Source organism: Ovis aries, chromosome 4 (genome assembly GCF_016772045.2).
Source record: "Ovis aries strain OAR_USU_Benz2616 breed Rambouillet chromosome 4, ARS-UI_Ramb_v3.0, whole genome shotgun sequence".
Classification (NCBI taxonomy): Eukaryota; Metazoa; Chordata; class Mammalia; order Artiodactyla; family Bovidae; genus Ovis; species Ovis aries.
The window spans coordinates 6,522,930-6,540,631 of record NC_056057.1 but is presented as its reverse complement, the minus strand read 5'-3'; the positions used below and the strand labels follow the sequence as shown (position 1 = coordinate 6,540,631).

The following is a 17,702-nucleotide window of genomic DNA, read 5'->3' as shown; positions in this document are numbered from 1 at the left end:
CTTGCAGTCCAAGGGACTCTCAAGAGTCTTCTCCAACACCGCAGTTCAAACGCATCAATTCTTTGGCGCTCAGCCTTCTTCACAGTCCAACTCTCACATCCATACATGACCACTGGAAAAACCATAGCTTTGACTAGACAGACCTTAGTCGGCAAAGTAACGTCTCTGCTTTTGAATATGCTATCTAGATTGGTCATAACTTTTCTTCCAAGGAGTAAGTGTCTTTTAATTTCATGGCTGCAATCACCATCTGCAGTGATTTTGGAGCCCATAAAAATAAAGTCTGACACTGTTTCCACTGTTTCTCCATCTATTTCCCATGGAGTGATGGGACCAGATGCCATGATCTTCGTTTTCTGAAAGTTGAGCTTTAAGCCAACTTTTTCACTCTCCTCTCTCACTTTCATCAAGAGGCTTTTGAGTTCCTCTTCACTTTCTGCCATAAGGGTGGTGTCATATGCATATCTGAGGTTATTGATATTTCTCCTGGCAATCTTGATTTCAGGTTGTATTTCTTCCAGTTCAGTGTTTCTCATGATGTACTCTGCATATAAGGTAAATAAGCAGGGTGACAATATACAGCCTTGATATACTGCTTTTCCTATTTGGAACCAGTCTGTTGTTCCTTGTCCAGTTCTAACTGTTGCTTCTTGACCTGCATACAGATTTCTCAAGAGGCAGGTCAGGTGGTCTGGTATTCCCATCTCTTTCAGAATTTTCCACAGTTTATGGTGATCCACACAGTCAAAGGCTTCGGCATAGTCAAAAAGCAGAAATAGATGTTTTTATGGAACTCTTTTTTTTTTTTTTCCATGATCCAGTGGATGTTGGCAATTTGATCTCTGGTTCCTCTGCCTTTTCTAAAACCAGCTTGAACATCAGGAAGTTCACGGTTCACGTATTGCTGAAGCCTGGCTTGGAGAATTTTGAGCATTACTTTACTAGTGTGTGAGATGAGTGCAATTGTGCGGTAGTTGGAACATTCTCTGGCATTGCCTTTGTTTGGGATTGGAATGAAAGCTAACCTTTTCCAGTCCTGTGGCCACTGCTGAGTTTTCCAACTTTGCTGGCATATTGAGTGTAGCACTTTCACAGCATCATCTTTCAAGATTTGAAATAGCTCTACTGGAATTCCATCACCTCCACTAGCTTTGTTCATAGTGATGCTTTCTAAGGCCCACTTGACTTCACATTCCAAGATGTCTGGTTCTAGATGAGTGATCACACCATCGTGATTATCCGGGTCATGAAGATTCTTTTTGTACAGTTCTTCTGTGTATTCTTGCCATCTCTTCTTAATATCTTCTGCTTCTATTAGGTCCATACCATTTCTGTCCTTTATCGAGCCAATCTTTGCATGAAATGTTCCCTTGATGGGGTCGCAAAGAGTTGGACATGACTAAACAGCTAACACTTTCACTTCCTTTTCAGGTGCACACAGGTTCATATACACTCATACATACATTTGAAGCATATCCAGCTCCAAAATGTTGGTTTAAAATGCCCTTCTCCAATAGAAGACATTGTAAGATCCTTGAAAAAAAAGGCTAATTCTGGGGTTGGAGCAGGGAAGTACAAAATAAACCCAAACTCCTTGAAGTGCCCTAGGTAACTGTAGTCTTGTCTGAGACACAGAACTTCTCTGGGCCACAGAGGCTTTCTCTCCACCATGGAGGATTACACCCAAGGCTCAGTCAACTCAAATGTCTGCTTTCTTTGTGTCTCTTTACAACCCCATGGAATGTAGCCTGGCCAGGCTCCTCTGTCCTTGGAATTCTCCAGGCAAGAATCCTGGAGTGGGTTGTCATTCCCTTCTGCAGGAGATCTTCCCAATCCACAGATCAAAGCTGGGCCTCCTGCACTGCAGGCCGATTATTTACCATCTGAGTCATCATGAGAAGCCCCTAAGAAAACTAGAGGTCAACTTTGCCTATGTAAATATTGAGGATGAAAACAGCAAAGAAAAACTAGGAGAAGAGGCTTTGGAACTAAATCATAGGAGTCAGCAAGGATTTACTCGTCCTTGGCTGTTCTGTGTTTGCTTTTCATCACTTAAAGCTACATTTTCAAGTCTTTTCTGTTTAAAATTACAAACTTTTGGAAGCACATTCTTTTGAGATATATCTGAAGACTTAATAAGAGAAGTGCTCTGACAACCTAATTTTTATTAATGTCAGTAACTCAGTCACCCATATTTTCTTTTTTTCTAAGTGTGAGTCCAAGTTCCAGAAGCAAATACATTCCTCTCTATACGTAAGTAACATTTCTTAATGTTTTAAAAATTACTAGACTTACATCTGTATTGTAGTTACTTTCAGCTCGCTCATGTTTGTAACTCACTCTTTAAAACAACGTACACTTTCTAGCAGATTTCTAATGTTTTCCTAGCATGGTGCCTGTCGACAGTTTTATCAAAAATGTGTTAAAGATTTTGATTAAAGAAAGAAAGCGTTAGCATCTTTTTCAGTTTTCCCAAATTGGTTACTTTATGAAATAAAATACCTTGGATACTGCTAATATTAGGTATTGTCGACCAGAAAGACTTTTACACTTGATGTGGAAGCTGTAATGGGCTCACATGCTGAAGGGCAGGAAATGTGGCCTCTCGCTTTTCTAAATTTAAATCTGACTTCCCGTGGGTGGCACAGAAGTGTGTCACCCACCGCTTGGGTCTTCTGTGCTTTATACTAGAGAAACACCTTGTGTTTTAGCAGTCTTGGGCTGTTGGCACAGCTCAGCACAGACGGGGCTGATAACAGCAGACGTTTATTTCCCGCAGTTCTGCAGTCTTGACATCAGGGATGGCCCAGGAAAGGCCCTCTGCTGGTCACACGTTTGTGTCCACATGAGATATAGGGAATGAGGGGCTTATGGGGCCCCCTTTATAAGGACACTAATGACTCAAGTACCTCCCGCCTCCTGATACCATCACCTTTGGGTGTTAGGATTTCAACACATATATCTCGTTGGGGGGACATACACATTCAGATCACAGTAACTTGGAACAAAGAAAATCCAAGAAATTGAAGAATTTGGGCCTTTCATCTTTACTCCCCCACCCTCTCCCCCCTCCCCCCATTACTCTAGCCTCTCCTGCTCCCCAGCTAAGTTGACTCCTTTTTCTATAAGTGGCCCCAGAAATGCCTCCAGGACACCCTCTCTCTTCCACTGATGGATTGGACCTTCTTACAGGCCCCGGAGGCACACTGCTGGTTTCCCAGAACCCCAGGCCCCTGGCCTGTTTCCATGTCCACAAAAGCCTCCTCCACTCTGGGATACCACACCTGCCCGCCCAGGCCATCTCCAGGCTCCAGGGAAGGACTTGGCTCATGGCTGCAGAAACTGCCTACTTCTTTGCTCAGAAACACAGGCCAGCTGTTGCTCTCACTCTGGCCCAAACCGAAGATCAATTCTTACTCTAAAAAGAAAATCTCCTTACTTTATTCTTTAAGGCAAATTATTCCATCACCATGGTTAATGTATCACATTTTGAATTTTGATCTGTTTTGGAAAGGTTTCTTTGCAAGTTAGCATATGTTCACCTATGTTTTCTATGTTTCTAATAAAAACTATGAAAAAGTCTTTTCATCCCAACAGTGGTTGCGTGCAGTCTACAAATGCTGATGACATTGACAACCCCTGTGGAGACATCACATCTCTCGCCAAGCCTCGTAGCTCTGAAATCCATTATACAAACTCAAGTCGGTGAGTTCCACCTGTGATTATGCCTCTCGCTTCATCATTAAAGAAGAAATGTGGTCATAGGCTTTGCAGTGAATGAAGCAATAGAAAAATGGCCTTGCATAAACAAGTTCCTACTGAATAGTGCAGGGAACTGTATTCAGTATCTTGTGATAAAACCATAATGGAAAAGAATATAAAAAAGAATGTGTCTATAACTGAGTCACTTTGCCATATAGCAGAAATTGGAATAACATTTTCAATCAACTGTACTTCAATAATTTAAAAAAATGGAAAATGGCCTGGTACTGACCACAACTTAAGAAGAAAGATATTGTTTCCTGAAAGAACTATAGTTTCTCACAAAGGAGATTACAGTTTTGAACACTGACTAACCTGGGTTTACATTCAATGTTTTATGAATATATATATATATATATATATATGTATGTATTTGCTTTCACCCATGGAAATACTCAAGACACGCTACCATAAGCCGATGTTCCGTGTGGTTTTTTAAAAAAAATCTGTTGGAGTAGATTTACAATGGTGTGTTAGTTTCCGCTGTACAGCAAAGTGAATCAATTACACGTGTATATATATTCCACTCTCCTTTAGATTCTTTTCCCATATAGGTCATTACAGAGTATAGAGTCGAGTTCCCTGTGCTATTCGGCAGGTCATTATTAGTTATACACTTCATATATAGTCGTGTCAGTACAAGGGCTTCCCAGGAGGCTCAAGAGTAAAAGAATCTACCTGCCAAGCCGGAGGCTCAAGTTCAGGAAGTTCGCCTGGAGGAGGAAATGGCAGCCCCCTCCAGTATTCTTGCCTGGGAAATCCCATGGACAGAGGAGCCCAGCAGGCTATAGTCCATGGGGCTGCAAAAGATGGACAGAATCAGCGACTAAACACCACCACCAACAGTATGCGTATGGTAATCCCAGTCTGCTGTTGATCCCTCCCAACCCTTATTCCCCAGTAACCCTAAGTTTGTTTTCTGCGTCTGTGACTCTGTTAGTTTTGTAAGTAGGGTCATTTGTGCCATTTTGTTTAGGTTCCCATATGAGTGGTAGCATATGGCTTTTGTCTCTGTCTTACTCCACTCAGTATGACGTCTCTAGGTCCATCCATGGTGCTGCGAATGGCATTGTTTTGTTCTTTTTGGGGCTGAGTAGCCTTCTGTGGTAATCATGGACCACATTTTCTTCATTATGCCCCTGAGCTGCTGCACATCACTGCCGGGACACCTTCAGTTATTGTGATGACTGGAAGGCTTCCAAGAGCAGTCCTGTAAGCCTATAGTGTGAATCACCAACAGTATTTTAAATGTCAGTTAGTCTGTTTTTTTTTAAACATCCGTTGTGCCAAAATAACAAAGCAGTTCAGTTTCGCATTGGCGGTCCTTCATACCTGCTCTACATCCCCTAATAATTTTGAATTTCCATGTGTTACCCATTCTGACACCCTGACTCTTTGGACTACTTGATCAAAGAAACTATCTTTCAAAAGTAACTTTGGTTTTAAATTATATTTCTATAACTTAATGCATTGAAGAAATAAATGAGTTGTTATATTTCAACCAGTAAGCAAGAAAGGAAGAAAAGAAGAGAGAACACACAAAGTATTCCAGGTACTGTACCAAACACTTAGCCCTCACGTGGCTTGCAAGCCTGCCAGGCCGGTGAGCTCTGCACCCCAATGATGATAGTATAAGGCAGGATGGAGTGAGGCTCCTGAGAAGCACGTTTAGTGTTCTTGATCTTGGTTGTACAGAGAGGTCACTTTTATCCACAAGCCTTGAAGGCTGTGACATTTTAGCTGAGTCCTAAGAAAGGATTTGTCTGTTATGATTCTTGCCTCGTTTCTGGAGAGAAATGATTGCTATTAAAAGTAGATATTCTAAAAAAAAAAGTTTAAGAGTGAACATAAGGATAAACTCAATTGAAAATATTCTTCTGGCATCAAAGTTTCTAGTATTTTTCCTTTGAAATATACATTTGAATTTTGAAGTGTTTTATGAAATGTTCCTGCTGAAGAATAGAATGTATTCTTCTGGATCACTCTTCAAGGAGAGTAAAGAGAAGTCTGGCAGCATTTTTAAAAATTGAGGTATAACATACTGTTTAACTTGAGTAAATTTGGGAGCATGCCCTTCTATCTCATCGTGATGTTAGTGTTTTTAAGGAAAGGAAACTTGAGTGGATCATGTAGAATTGGACATCATCTGTACTTACTTAAATTGGGCACTAGAGGGCATCCAAGGTTGCAAAGTTTCTTCTTTGAATGAGGTTTCACTTTTTAATAGAATTTTAATGGAGCATCGGTGGTTAGTGGTAGAGTTCTCACCTGCCCCACAGGAAGCCTCCATTGGATTTCCCACCCATGCAGCCGCAGCCTCCCCTTTAAGGATTCCCTGGTGGCTCAGACAGTAAAGAATCTGCCTGTAATGCAGAAGACCTGGCTTTGATCCTGGGGTCATCAGGAAGATCCCCTGGAGAACTGAACGGCTACTAACTCCAGTATTCTTGCCTGGAGAATTCCATGGACAGAGGAACCTGGCGGGCTACGGTCCATGGTGTCACAAAGAGTCGGACATGACTGAGCAACTAACACTTTCATTCACTGTAACTTGTTAACACAGAAAAAGACTTTCCGTTTTTATTATGAGATATAGATACAAAGTATTCAGTGTCCTATTTAAAATATAAAGCAAAATAACGAGGAAATGCCTGTGTCCCAGGCCTAGCCAAGGAAACAGTATTTTATTCACATCTTTTACGCTGCCTGTATCCCCCTGATGACCTCGTCTCCTGAGTTTCCTTCCCCAGCCCAGAAGTCATCACATCAGTCTTTGTGCTTATCCTCTGCTTGCTCTGCTTGGTAGCTTTGCTACATATACTTGAATCTCTAAACAAAATACTGTGTTGTTTCTGCAGTACCACACTGAGCCAAGTACAGAGATGCATGCAACGTGATGTCATCTGCATGAGGTCCAAAACCCAGAACACAGAATCGCACTTTGTGCCCAATAGAGTACCATCCTGCTCGAAAGCAAAGATGACTCTTCCTTGGTTTTCTCACCTTAAACTTTCCTAAAGGGAAACGTCTTTATGAGATCATCTTTAAGGATTTCCTCATAACCCATGACACTTAGGCCACGAACACTGCCTGCCCCCGCCCTTTCAGTGGAAGCTGCATTTCAGACAGAGTCAAGGCTACAGACTCTTGGGTTCAGTGGTTGGAATCACCAGTTTTCCCGAAAGATGAATGCTTTCAAATATTCCTTATTCGTTGATTTTGTATTCTGGGCACCAAATCATTTGACATGCCCTGTATATTGGTGGTGATTATGCTAATAGTTTTAAAATTAACTTTTAAAATTCTAGAACCGAATCTGATCGTTATAGAAAAAAGTACAGAAAAAATTAACAGTAATAAAAATGAACTGTCGCATAAAAACATAGCTGTTATGAAGATTTCGGCATATTTCCGTCCGTCATCTGCATCCTCCGTCTTCCTTGTGTTTATACAGCTGTGATCATGCTGCAAATGCGATTTTTACTGCATTCACTTCATCGCATCATCTTGGGCACATGTATTATGAACTCATCATAATATTTTATTTGTGTAGATCGTAATTTTTTTATTTTTATAGATGTACTGTCTTTGACTTTCAGGGGGCTTCCCTGGTAGCTCAGCCAGTGAAGAATCTGCCTGCAGTGCTGGAGACTCCAATTTGATTCCTGAGTCAGGAAGATCCCCTTGAAAAGGGATAGGCTACCCTCTCCAGTATTCTTGGGCTTCGCTAGTGGTTCAGATGGTAAAGAATCCTCCTGCAATGTGGGAGACCTCGGTTCGATCCCTGGGTTGGGAAGATCCCCAGGAGGAGGGCATGGCAACCCACTCCAGTATTCTCGCCTGGACAATCCCAAAGGACATAGGCGCTTTACAGGCTATAGTCCATGGGGTCTCAAAGAGTCGGACATGACTGAGCAACTAAGCACAGCCCACGCAGCACTGTCATTGACTAGCGCATTTAGGTTACATATGTAAATGTTTTCTGTAAACATTTCTGTAAACATAGTAAAAACTATGATAAATAATGTTGTCAAATACTTTTTAAGTGAATCTTTTTCCTAACTTGGAGTTATTTACTAAAGGGAGACTTCTTGCAATGGACTATGAGGTCAAAATATATAAACATATTTGCAGTGGAACCAAAGTTTACGCCCAGTGTGTGTGCTCACACCTTAGTGCTAGCATTTAAGCTCACCAGATAGCACCTTCTTTTCCTTCCAAATGTGTTTGTTATAAAAATAATTCAATTATATCTGTAAAAAGTAAAATTAGCTCTTTCTTTCATTCTCAGTCTCAGTATTGAAAGTCGATGCATACTTTAGACTTTGCTGGGAGGCCTGCATGAATGTCTGTGTGTAGGCTGCTACACACCGTTGTGTGTGCAGGTGGGGAGGTGTGGGGAGGAGTAAGCCTGACAGGTGCAGTGGACACGTTCCTCAGCAGTGGGCAGGGCTGTGGAAATCCTTTTTAATGGCTGTGTGGTGCTCCATTGCAAGGTATAGTTTACGTGGACCGAGTAGTTACTGAGATTTTTTCTGTTGTTAAAAAGCACAGCAACAAACCACCTCCACATTATCTTTGCACAGTCATGCGTATGTTTCTTTTAGAACAAATCCCTGAAAGCAGGATGCTTGCATGAGTTTTGCATTAAGATATTTTTTGATTGGGTAAGCAGGACCTATTTTTAAAGGATATTCAGAGTTAAGGAATTCAAGACAGTAATTCAGTCTCCACTGAAGTTCCTAACTTCAAACTTGAGCCTCCTTTGGGAACTAGAATCCATAGTATCCACTAGATTCAACAGGAGTTCTGGAAGTTCAGGGAACTGAGTAGGAAGTAAAAAAAAAAAAAAAGATACAAAGTCACTCCTCACTTATAATCTGTGTCAAGCAAGCAAGGGAAACATAAGGAACCCCCAATTTTTTCCAAATCTGTTCTTTATCTTTCTCCTGAATACTAGAGCCATATTCTTCGCAAGAGCATAATGAACAGGGTGGAAGAGATTTTTTCTGTTAGTACCTATCTTGTGGTTCCACGTGGTTTCAAAACAGCAGATCTGTGCCATCAGAATCCCAAAGCTTCGGACTTTGCCCTCTGCTAAGAAAAGGGAATGCGCTTTCTTCTGAAAGGGACCACACGGGCTCTGGCGTGTGTGCATCTCGGCTGGCCCAGCCCCTCCCTTGTCTCACCAAGGAGGACAGGAGGGGGCACACCCAGGTGACAAAGCAGAGCCCGCGCCCTCTGACCCACACCCAACCCCACCACACCCGGTGCTTTCCAGACCACCGTTTCCCAAGCCAGCTTGGTGCTTCCACCATGCTGCCTTCCACTCAACCTTGATCTTTTATTTCAGGACTTCACCCAGTTTCACATTCGCTGTGCCTTGACCTCAGGCATCTCTCTGATGAAGCATTTGCAAATGATACGTAACTGTCCAAAGTGATCCCAAGGCGGCCATGGGCCAAGTCCTGAGCCGGCAGAGGGGACCGCCCTGCCCTCCTGGGTGTGCTGCACCTTTAACAAAATCTTAACCACAGCCCGGCTTCAGGCCAGGCTATGAATAGCAGTTCCTTACATTGGCCCACACTTCTGCCTTTCAGAGAACTTTCACATCGACTCTCTCATTTGTTTTTCAAAGTAGTGTGATGAGGCCAAAGGTGGGGGAACAGGCTCTCTCCCCACTTTACAGATGAGGAGGCTGAGGCAGAGTAAATGATTAAAGAGCCCCAGACACTCATTTTGTGAGCAGTTAAGAGAACAGAGCTCCCACTCCCCTGGGCCACCTGCGGCCAGTGAATGCTTCCTGGGGCCCCAGCCCTGCTCTGAGCGGAGCTGTTGGCTCATTTCTGTGTCCCCTTTTGGATGGAAGAGGTAAAGTTTCCCTGAGAACAGAGGGAGAAAAGCATGTCCTGTAGAGCACGATGATGCTAAGAGTGAAACTAATTCCTGAGCAGATCCTGGGGCCACAGTATCTCATTATATTCAGGGACGCACAGCCCAGTGACCAGAAGCACGCTGGTGCTATTTGGACTTCTCAGCTGCTCCCTCAGCCTTCCCTCCCCTTTCCCCACCTTCCCAGGTCTGCTTCCTACTCTTGCACTAGGCCAACACTTTGCCCAGGTACCCTGGCCCCACATTCCCTGCAAGGGACCTGTGAATGTCCTCACCCCGTCTTGGGCAGAGGTGGTCCCCAAAGACCCATCCAGGGTCACAGGGCAGGGGTGCCACCCTGGAGGCAGATGGCAGCCCCCAGCACACTCAGCACAAGCATCTGGCTACATCCCTCTCTGATGCCCTGCTCCTAGTTTGCATCAGTCATCTTTGCCCCACTTAGGTTCTGTGAACCTCTAGTTGTGCATTTACAGAATTTCCTCCTTACTGTGAAAGCGATCAGGAGCCTAGCCTGTTTGAGTCCTGACATAGCATGCTGCTGCTGCTGCCAAGTCACTTCAGTCGTGTCCGACTCTGTGCGACCCCAGAGACGGCAGCCCACCAGGCTCCCCCATCCCTGGGATTCTCCAGGCAAGAACACTGGAGTGGGTTGCCATTTCTTTCTCCAATGCATGAAGATGAAAAGGGAAAGTGAAGTCGCTCAGTCGTGTCCAACTCTTCGCGACCCCATGGACTGCAGCCTATGAGGCTCCTCCATCCATGGGATCTTCCAGGCAAGAGTACTGGAGTGGAATGCTGCTGCCTTCTCCGCCTGACATAGCATAGCTCTTGGTAAACAAGGGTCCAGGTGACTTGAACTTGCACTACCCTTAACACAGAACAGATGCCGCTCAGCTGGGAGCCTGGGTTTCAGGGCCTTCCGGGGCCACTTGGTTCCACCACCTGCCAGCCTTGTTGTCTCTGGGCACATGGCTTAGACTTGTTCTCAAGCCTCAGTGCCCACATCTCTACCATGGCATGGTCCCAGGACCAAGGACATGGAGTGTTGTGAGATTAAATAAAGCAGCCCACGTAAGTGTCACAAAGGGTATGGGCTCCTGAGGATTAGTCGGGTCTGTGTTACAGAGAGCCTGTTCATGCTGGAATTCTCATCCACGTATGCATGACTTACAATCTACGCATAACATGGTTTTCTCCATATTTGCCTTATTTTTCTATTTGTCTTTTAATTATATGCCATCTGGGCCCCTTTTTTTTCTAACTGATTTACTAAAGTTCCTTATATTTTTCAAGTTATTTAATTTCTATTTTATTATGCTTTGTTGAGAAAAACCAATTAGTTATAAACTTAGGCAGTAATTTACTCAGTTACCTATAGCGGACCAACCCTAGGCTTATTTTGGGAATCGGGTGCCAAAGAAGGTGTTCAGAAGACTAGCAACTATGGAGCAAAGACAGACATGAAGACTGCTTATTTTTAAATGGGTTCCTGCTTCCCTTAGCTTCCTTAAGTGAGGGAATGGGTCTGATCTTGCAGCTGACTTGGAAGTTCTCTCGGAGCTTGTACTTTTCAGTGTCTTTCATCTGAAAAACCTTATCCCCATCAGCCATGGGTCTATAGAGCGTCCCCCAGAATCTGCTCTCCTCTAGTCTTGTTGCTTAAGATGGAAAAAAGTTCCCCTTTGTTGTCCCTGAAAAAGGGTTAAATGGAATAGATTCTAGAAGCAGCGTGGGTGAGGACTTTCGTTTTCAAATATGTGGCAGTTTATTATGCAACTGCATTCATTTCTCAAGCCCAAGCAGCTTATCATTAATTCAGTCCTCTAGTTCATGTTTGTTATTTTTAGATATGATGTAATATAATATCATTATTATAACATGACGTAGAATACTATTTAACATCAATAACCTATCTGCCACAGGTCAAGCACCAATAGTTGGATGGTGTTTTAGATCCAGCCCTTGCCGAGCTTCCATCTTGGCTTCTTACTGCTCTGATGGAAGGCTGTGACCTTAGAGGCATCTTCATTCTGCAGGTGTTTTAGAGGCAGTGGAAAAAAACTCTCACTCAGAGGAAGGGGGTTTCCTTCGTAACATGCATGGAACCTTTGATGAATTCGGGGAGAGATATAACATATGAATGACTTTGCCCCACTTTTTGCTCCCACTCTGACATACAGCTGCAATTCTAGGAGAAGATTCCAAGAAATCCTGAAGGGTCCTGCCTAGAAATTGGCAGGAGTGGTTCATTCACCCAGGTCCCACCAACAAACCTGAAACCTAAAACACAGATTCCTAACTTGACTGCCCATGAGAGTTATCTGGAGAGAGAAAGAAAAAAAAACAATTTCCAGCTCACAGCACTTACCAATTAAATTAGCATGTCTGGTGGGTGGGAGTCAGGCGTTGGTACCTTTGAAAAATCCCCGAGTTGTCAGGCGCAGCCGCGTCGGGAAACCACTGTCTCTACCTCTCTCCAGCTGCCTGTCCCAGATCAACTGCATTCTTCACTGCCAGGCTGCTATTTCATCCACTTCTTATTTCTTTGAAATCTTGTACTATGACTACAATTAGCTGAGCACCTACTAAGTGCTAAAGACTTGCCAGCTGCTTTTACCTTCACTGAATCCCTCTGACCCCAGGGGCCCTGGGAGGCCACGTGCACTCTTGACTGCAGCCGCCCAGGGCTTTCCCCGCTTAATCTCACAGCTGGTGGAGGGGTGGAGGCAGGCCCAGCTCCCAGCCTCACCGTATCCATTAACTTGCACCGCTCATTCTGCTGTGGCCCTTGATGTGCTTGCCCTTCACTTTCTCTGCATTGGGTCCCCTATTTTATTGTCTGAGAGGAGGCTAGTCACAGACCGATGTGCTTGGAAGAGACACAGAAGGTTTACCTGGCACAGGCCCTGCCCTATATGTCCTGTCCTCTCGTGTGCTAATGCCATCACAGAGTCCGTGCCCGGAAGGATCCCAGAGGACCTGCCCACGGACACAGGTAGACTCTGGCCTCCCTCTCGACTGCAGCCTTGAGCTTGGTCCTGTCACCCTTCTCGTAGCCAAGGCAGCGAGGCTTCCAGGGCCTCAGTCTGTGTGCGGGTCTGCGAGTCAACAAGCGGAGTCAGAGGCCCAGGTCTGAGGCCCGGCCCCTGAGCACTCACCATTCACTGCCCTGCCTGCTCGCCACCTGCCACTGCATATGTATCCTCTCTGAAGCTGAGTGTTCTGACAGTTCCTCCGGCCGTCAGTGGTGCTTGGAGGTCCCCTTATTGGACATGCGGACAGGATGGGATCAAACCAGGGGCCTCTCAGAGGAGCCGACCCTGCACCCCCCCATGGGACTCGGTCCTCGCTGCTCCTTACCTTGTGTCTGGGCATCCGTGGAGGGTAAGGGCCCTCGCCGAGGGATGTCCCGCTCCCAGAGGAGGGACCTGGGAGTGGCTGGGGCAAGCTGACCTTCCCCTCTCCTTACTGTGGCACCAGGAGGACCCTGAGAGCTGCACTTTACAAAGACGGTGTTATTTGAAGCGCCCTGTGATTGCAGAGAGCGTGTTTCTGCTCTTTGAGATAGTCTCAGCCTCACGTCTTCCCTCGCACTGGGGATAAGGGCCCGTGTCTCCAGCAGCACTCAGCCTGGCCCCACCTCTTCCTCAGGGGATGATCCATGGAAAGGGCTTTGTATGCTGTAAAAATGTCAAAACAGTAGTTATTATTCACACGGCTCTGAAGGACCCAGTAGGATATTTGTTTCGGATGTTTGCTTGCCTTTATCAAGACAAATTTCATACCCACCCTGAAAAACCTGCCGTACATTCTTGTGTCTTTCTTTTACTCTCTCTGGAGGGAAAAGGGCCATGAACACAGAGGAGTATGTGGAATTGAGCAAAATTTCAGAAACTGTGTGAAGTCAGGACATTAGTGGTGGCGAGAAAGAAGTATTGTTCAAGCACCATGCGTGTGTCCACCGGCACTGGAGTCGGCACCGCAGAGCTCTGTCCGGGAGCCGGGCCTGCCGTTTGGTGAGGAACGCGTGTCCGCCTTCCTTAGGGAACAGAGCTCCATGTGGATCAGGCATGTCAAACACATGCAAATTCAAGCAGCAGAGAAGCATGGACGCGAAACAAGCTTCTTCAGTCTCAGAGGAAGGCTCTTACCTACTCATCTCTGCCCCTGCCTGCATGCTCTCCTATCGGGCAATCCGACTTCCAGATCTTAACGTGGGACAAAACCTTTAGGTTACGTCCTTCTTTATGTTTTTGTAATTGGGTGCTGGTGACCGTGACTCTTTCACAGATTGCTGGGTTCATTTCCTTTCTTCCCCTCTTTTCACTCTTTCCTTTAGCTCTGCAAATATTCCAGGATACACTGGTAAGGTTCATTTCACAGCCACCCATCCAGCAAATTCTGATCGTCCATCAGCGACCCCCTCACCAGATTCAGAAGTGCACCAGTAAGTATGAATCCCATTACTCAAGGTGCTTGGATATATTGGGGAGGGGGAAATCCTAATGATGATTATTCCATTAAAGAACAATTAAGTATTAGGAGTCAATTTACATTGTTTAAAAAATAGGGTGTCAAGTCCAAAAAGACAGAAGAGTTCATTTTCCTTCCCACTGTTGTTACTAGAAGGAGGGCATTAAGAGATTGAAAGCATCTTAGCGAACAGCATCTCAGCCTCTTGGACTCAACTCTGCATACTTACCACCCTTCTGCATTATCCTTAGAACATGCATAGAACATACTACATGAGACACGCGTTCACTTATTATGGATATCCATCTTACTTTTCATAAAAGACAACATTCTGTTAAAAGCCATACATATGTATTTAAACACCATTTTGCAAATTGAAAACAGGCGGCATTTGCTGGAAGTTAAGTGCAGACTCCGTGCTTTGAAGCTGCCAGTGAGAAGCAGGGGGTTATTGCTCATTACATCTCAAATTTGAAAACATCTGATGAAAATCCTGCCTTGCCAGTAAGGTGACACAGCTCTGAAAATGCACATGCGTCTTAGCCCAGTCCAGAGGCTGGCCTCGTGCAAGTATAAGCTCTCGAGTTAGGTCAGTGTGTGTCTGGGAGGGGAAGGAAGGCAGTCCCCGAAAAGGGTGCCTTTTCTCCTTTGTTGGTGTAGGGTAGACAAGCCATTCATTTCTCAAAACCAGAAAGGTCCCTCTCCAGTCTAGGAAGACGACTCTACCTCTGGGCAGCCTCACACCCTGAGCCCACCCCCACGAGCTTTGTGTGGCAGCTGTTGGTTACTCAGTGGCCTCTCTGCAGCTTTTCCTCCTTCCGTCTGTATTTTCTGTCTTCTTGGCACCAACTGTGATTCTAGGCACAAGGTAGATTTTCAGTCAGTGATATAATGCATAGTAAGCAGTCAATGAACGCAAAGAAATGAAATGAAAGAAACAATACTCACAAGGATTAACCATTCCCACTCTCTCTCTGTTCTGTGCGTCCTTTTTCTCTCTCCCTCCACTCCTATCGCTTTCTCTCTCCATCTCTCCCATATTTGTGTGTCTTTAGTTGGAGGTTACACAACCTTATATAAATGAGGTTATATGTTCTCATTTTATTTCACATGTCTTTTTTTCTCTCCATTTTGTTAGTGTCTTACGGAAAGGAATGGCAGTTGACCTCTTCCGTCACCAGGGGCCGCTCTCTCAAATGGTCACAACTGTGACACCCTACAATCCCTTCAATAAGAAGGATAAAGAAACTATCAGCTACTGAAAGGGGCCCACCCTGAGTGACCCCCGAGCCTGGGAGAGGTGCTGGGTATGATGTGATGGGGAGGTGACAGAAGCCAAATAAAGGCACGTTCTCAGTGTGTATGGCTGGGCCTTGACCAAGCGGAGCTCCAGCTCCAGAACCATGTGGGCATGGAAGTGGACTGCGTGAGATCCCTCCATTCTCTCACATGAGGTTGTATTTGTATCCACACAGCGGTGGATCCCATGAGCTTTCATAAACCTTAGCTCGTCCACCCTTGCAACCGCAGTGGGCATTTTGCAACTATCTTACTATTTTATGAATAAGCAGGCTGAGATTAGGAGAAGGAAAATATTAATCAAAGGTCACACAACTCACAGTGGAGTTAGAGCTAGAACCCAGCTTTCTGAATTTAGAAACCTTTGCTGCTCCTTTTCACTATAGATCAAATAACCTTCCCTGAGTTATTTAAAAAAATACCCAGAGACAGAATGCCTCTTCTCCCAAGAGATTCAGAATGAGCCAGGGATCCCGCAGAACTCCAAGCAAATGTGTAAATCCTTCGGAGGTAGTTTGGCCTTGCTTTCCCATCAGAAGGGCGAAATCAGATGTTTTTGCTTGAGGATCAAGTGTTGCCTCAGCTGACACCTACACAGACTTGGGTGCTGGCTGCCGCCCTCCCTGGCTGTGGCCTTCTGCCAGGAGACACAGGAAGGCTGCCGTCCACCCTCCATCTGTGCTATGGAGCTGATCGGCCTTTGCAGAAAAGTAATGGCTTCACCTGAACCCAATCTTGCAGCCTTAATTATTTTCAGAAAAGAGCAATTCTGTCAAAAAATCTGACCAAAACAAAAATCTTCATCTCTTGGAAGATTCTCACCCAAACACAGATGGGAATGATGAGCCCTGTCCAGGGAGCAGATGAATGCAGGGACCTGAGATTACATTTTGCGGTAAACATCCCTGGCAGGCCACTTTGTCAGGAGGCACAGCTGCCCCGGGTCCGAGGCCTTGTTTATCATTCTGGGCCTTTCTGAGCAGGGCACTAGCAGCACCGAGTCCTGACGCCCCTCAGCCTCAGGCGACTGTTCGCACCCTCCATGCCGCCGGTCCCTGGACACCATCCAAGGACTGAGCGCCTCCAGAGCTGCTCCTGGAAGGATAGTGGCCTTGTCTGCAGAGTCCCAAGGCCACCTCCAGGAGAGGTGAGGTGGCAGCTCTTCATTTTCACTGTAACTAGCTCAGACTTCTCACGCATAAAGGTCAAATGCAAACCCTGCTCACCAGAGACCCAGAGTTCTGGCCTGACTGACTACCAGAACCTCTGAGTGTTTTAAGTCCTGTGACCTGGGTTTCCATGGTCAGCAGTGCAACTGAAAATCATAAAAATCAAGGAAGAGAGCTGTAGGGATTTCCATCTTCTCATCAAGTTCTGAACTGGGTCTTGGTTTATTCCGACGGGCTGGGAGCCAACATCCCTGTTCCTCCTCAGGGCAGCCACTTGCCCTTGGCTCCTCTCCCCAAGCTCAGTCTTTCTGACAGTTACTGCCTCAGCTTTTATTTATCCCCAGGGATAACACACACACACACACACACACACACACACACACACACACGGAGAACCTATGTGGGTTTTGTAAAACATAGGTGGAAGAATAATTCACTTGGAAGAGAAAATGCATTCTAATGAGCTTATTCTCGCAAATAAGGATATTACAACATAATATTGTAAAAATATTACACAAGTACTATGAAGATATGACATTCATGGGAGAGCAGAAGAGAAAGTCTAGAAATGGACAGATAAATCATTTTAAACCTGAGCCCAGAACAGATTTTTTTTTCAATTGATGATACTGTTAGGTAGTTAAAGTAGAAAGTGTGAGGTGAAAGTCGCTCAGTCATGTCCAACTCTGCGACCCCATGGGCTGTACAGTCCATGGAATTCTCCAGGCTAAAACAGTGGAGGAAAAGGCCTTCTCCAGGGGATCTTCCCAACCCAGGGATGGAACCCAGGTCTCCTGCATTGTGGGTGGAATCTTTACCAGCTGGGCCACAAGGAAATCCCTAGAGTAGGGAAAAGGAGTCCAAAATGGTGGCAGCTGAAGGCAAAGAAAGGGAAAAGCCTGTGAAAAGGGAACAAAGGAAAAATCCATGGACCAGAGTGAGAACCTCAGGTGAAACAAACACGCCCCTCCCTGGCCCACCCTAATTTGCATAGGGCAGGCTCAGGGAGGAGAAAACACATTTTAAAAGAAGGAGCCAAGACCTGTGGAAGCCTCTCCTTTGGGGCTGGCCTGTCTATAAAACGCTGAGCTATAACTAAGCTGTAAC

At 45.2% G+C, this 17,702-nt stretch overlaps 1 protein-coding gene across 1 annotated transcript in view; it reads left to right on the top strand.

Annotated features, from left to right (window-relative positions):
• SPMIP7 (sperm microtubule inner protein 7) overlaps positions 1-16,271 on the top strand; it is a 64,211-nt gene extending 47,940 nt beyond the window's left edge. Inside the window, exons 6-9 of the mRNA XM_004008193.5 lie at positions 2,212-2,253; positions 3,598-3,705; positions 13,994-14,101; positions 15,266-16,271. Coding sequence (XP_004008242.2) covers positions 2,212-2,253; positions 3,598-3,705; positions 13,994-14,101; positions 15,266-15,389 — 382 coding nt within the window. The 3' untranslated portion in view covers positions 15,390-16,271. The remainder of the gene's footprint in view (positions 1-2,211; positions 2,254-3,597; positions 3,706-13,993; positions 14,102-15,265) is intronic.
• The last annotated feature ends 1,431 nt before the right edge of the window (positions 16,272-17,702 follow it).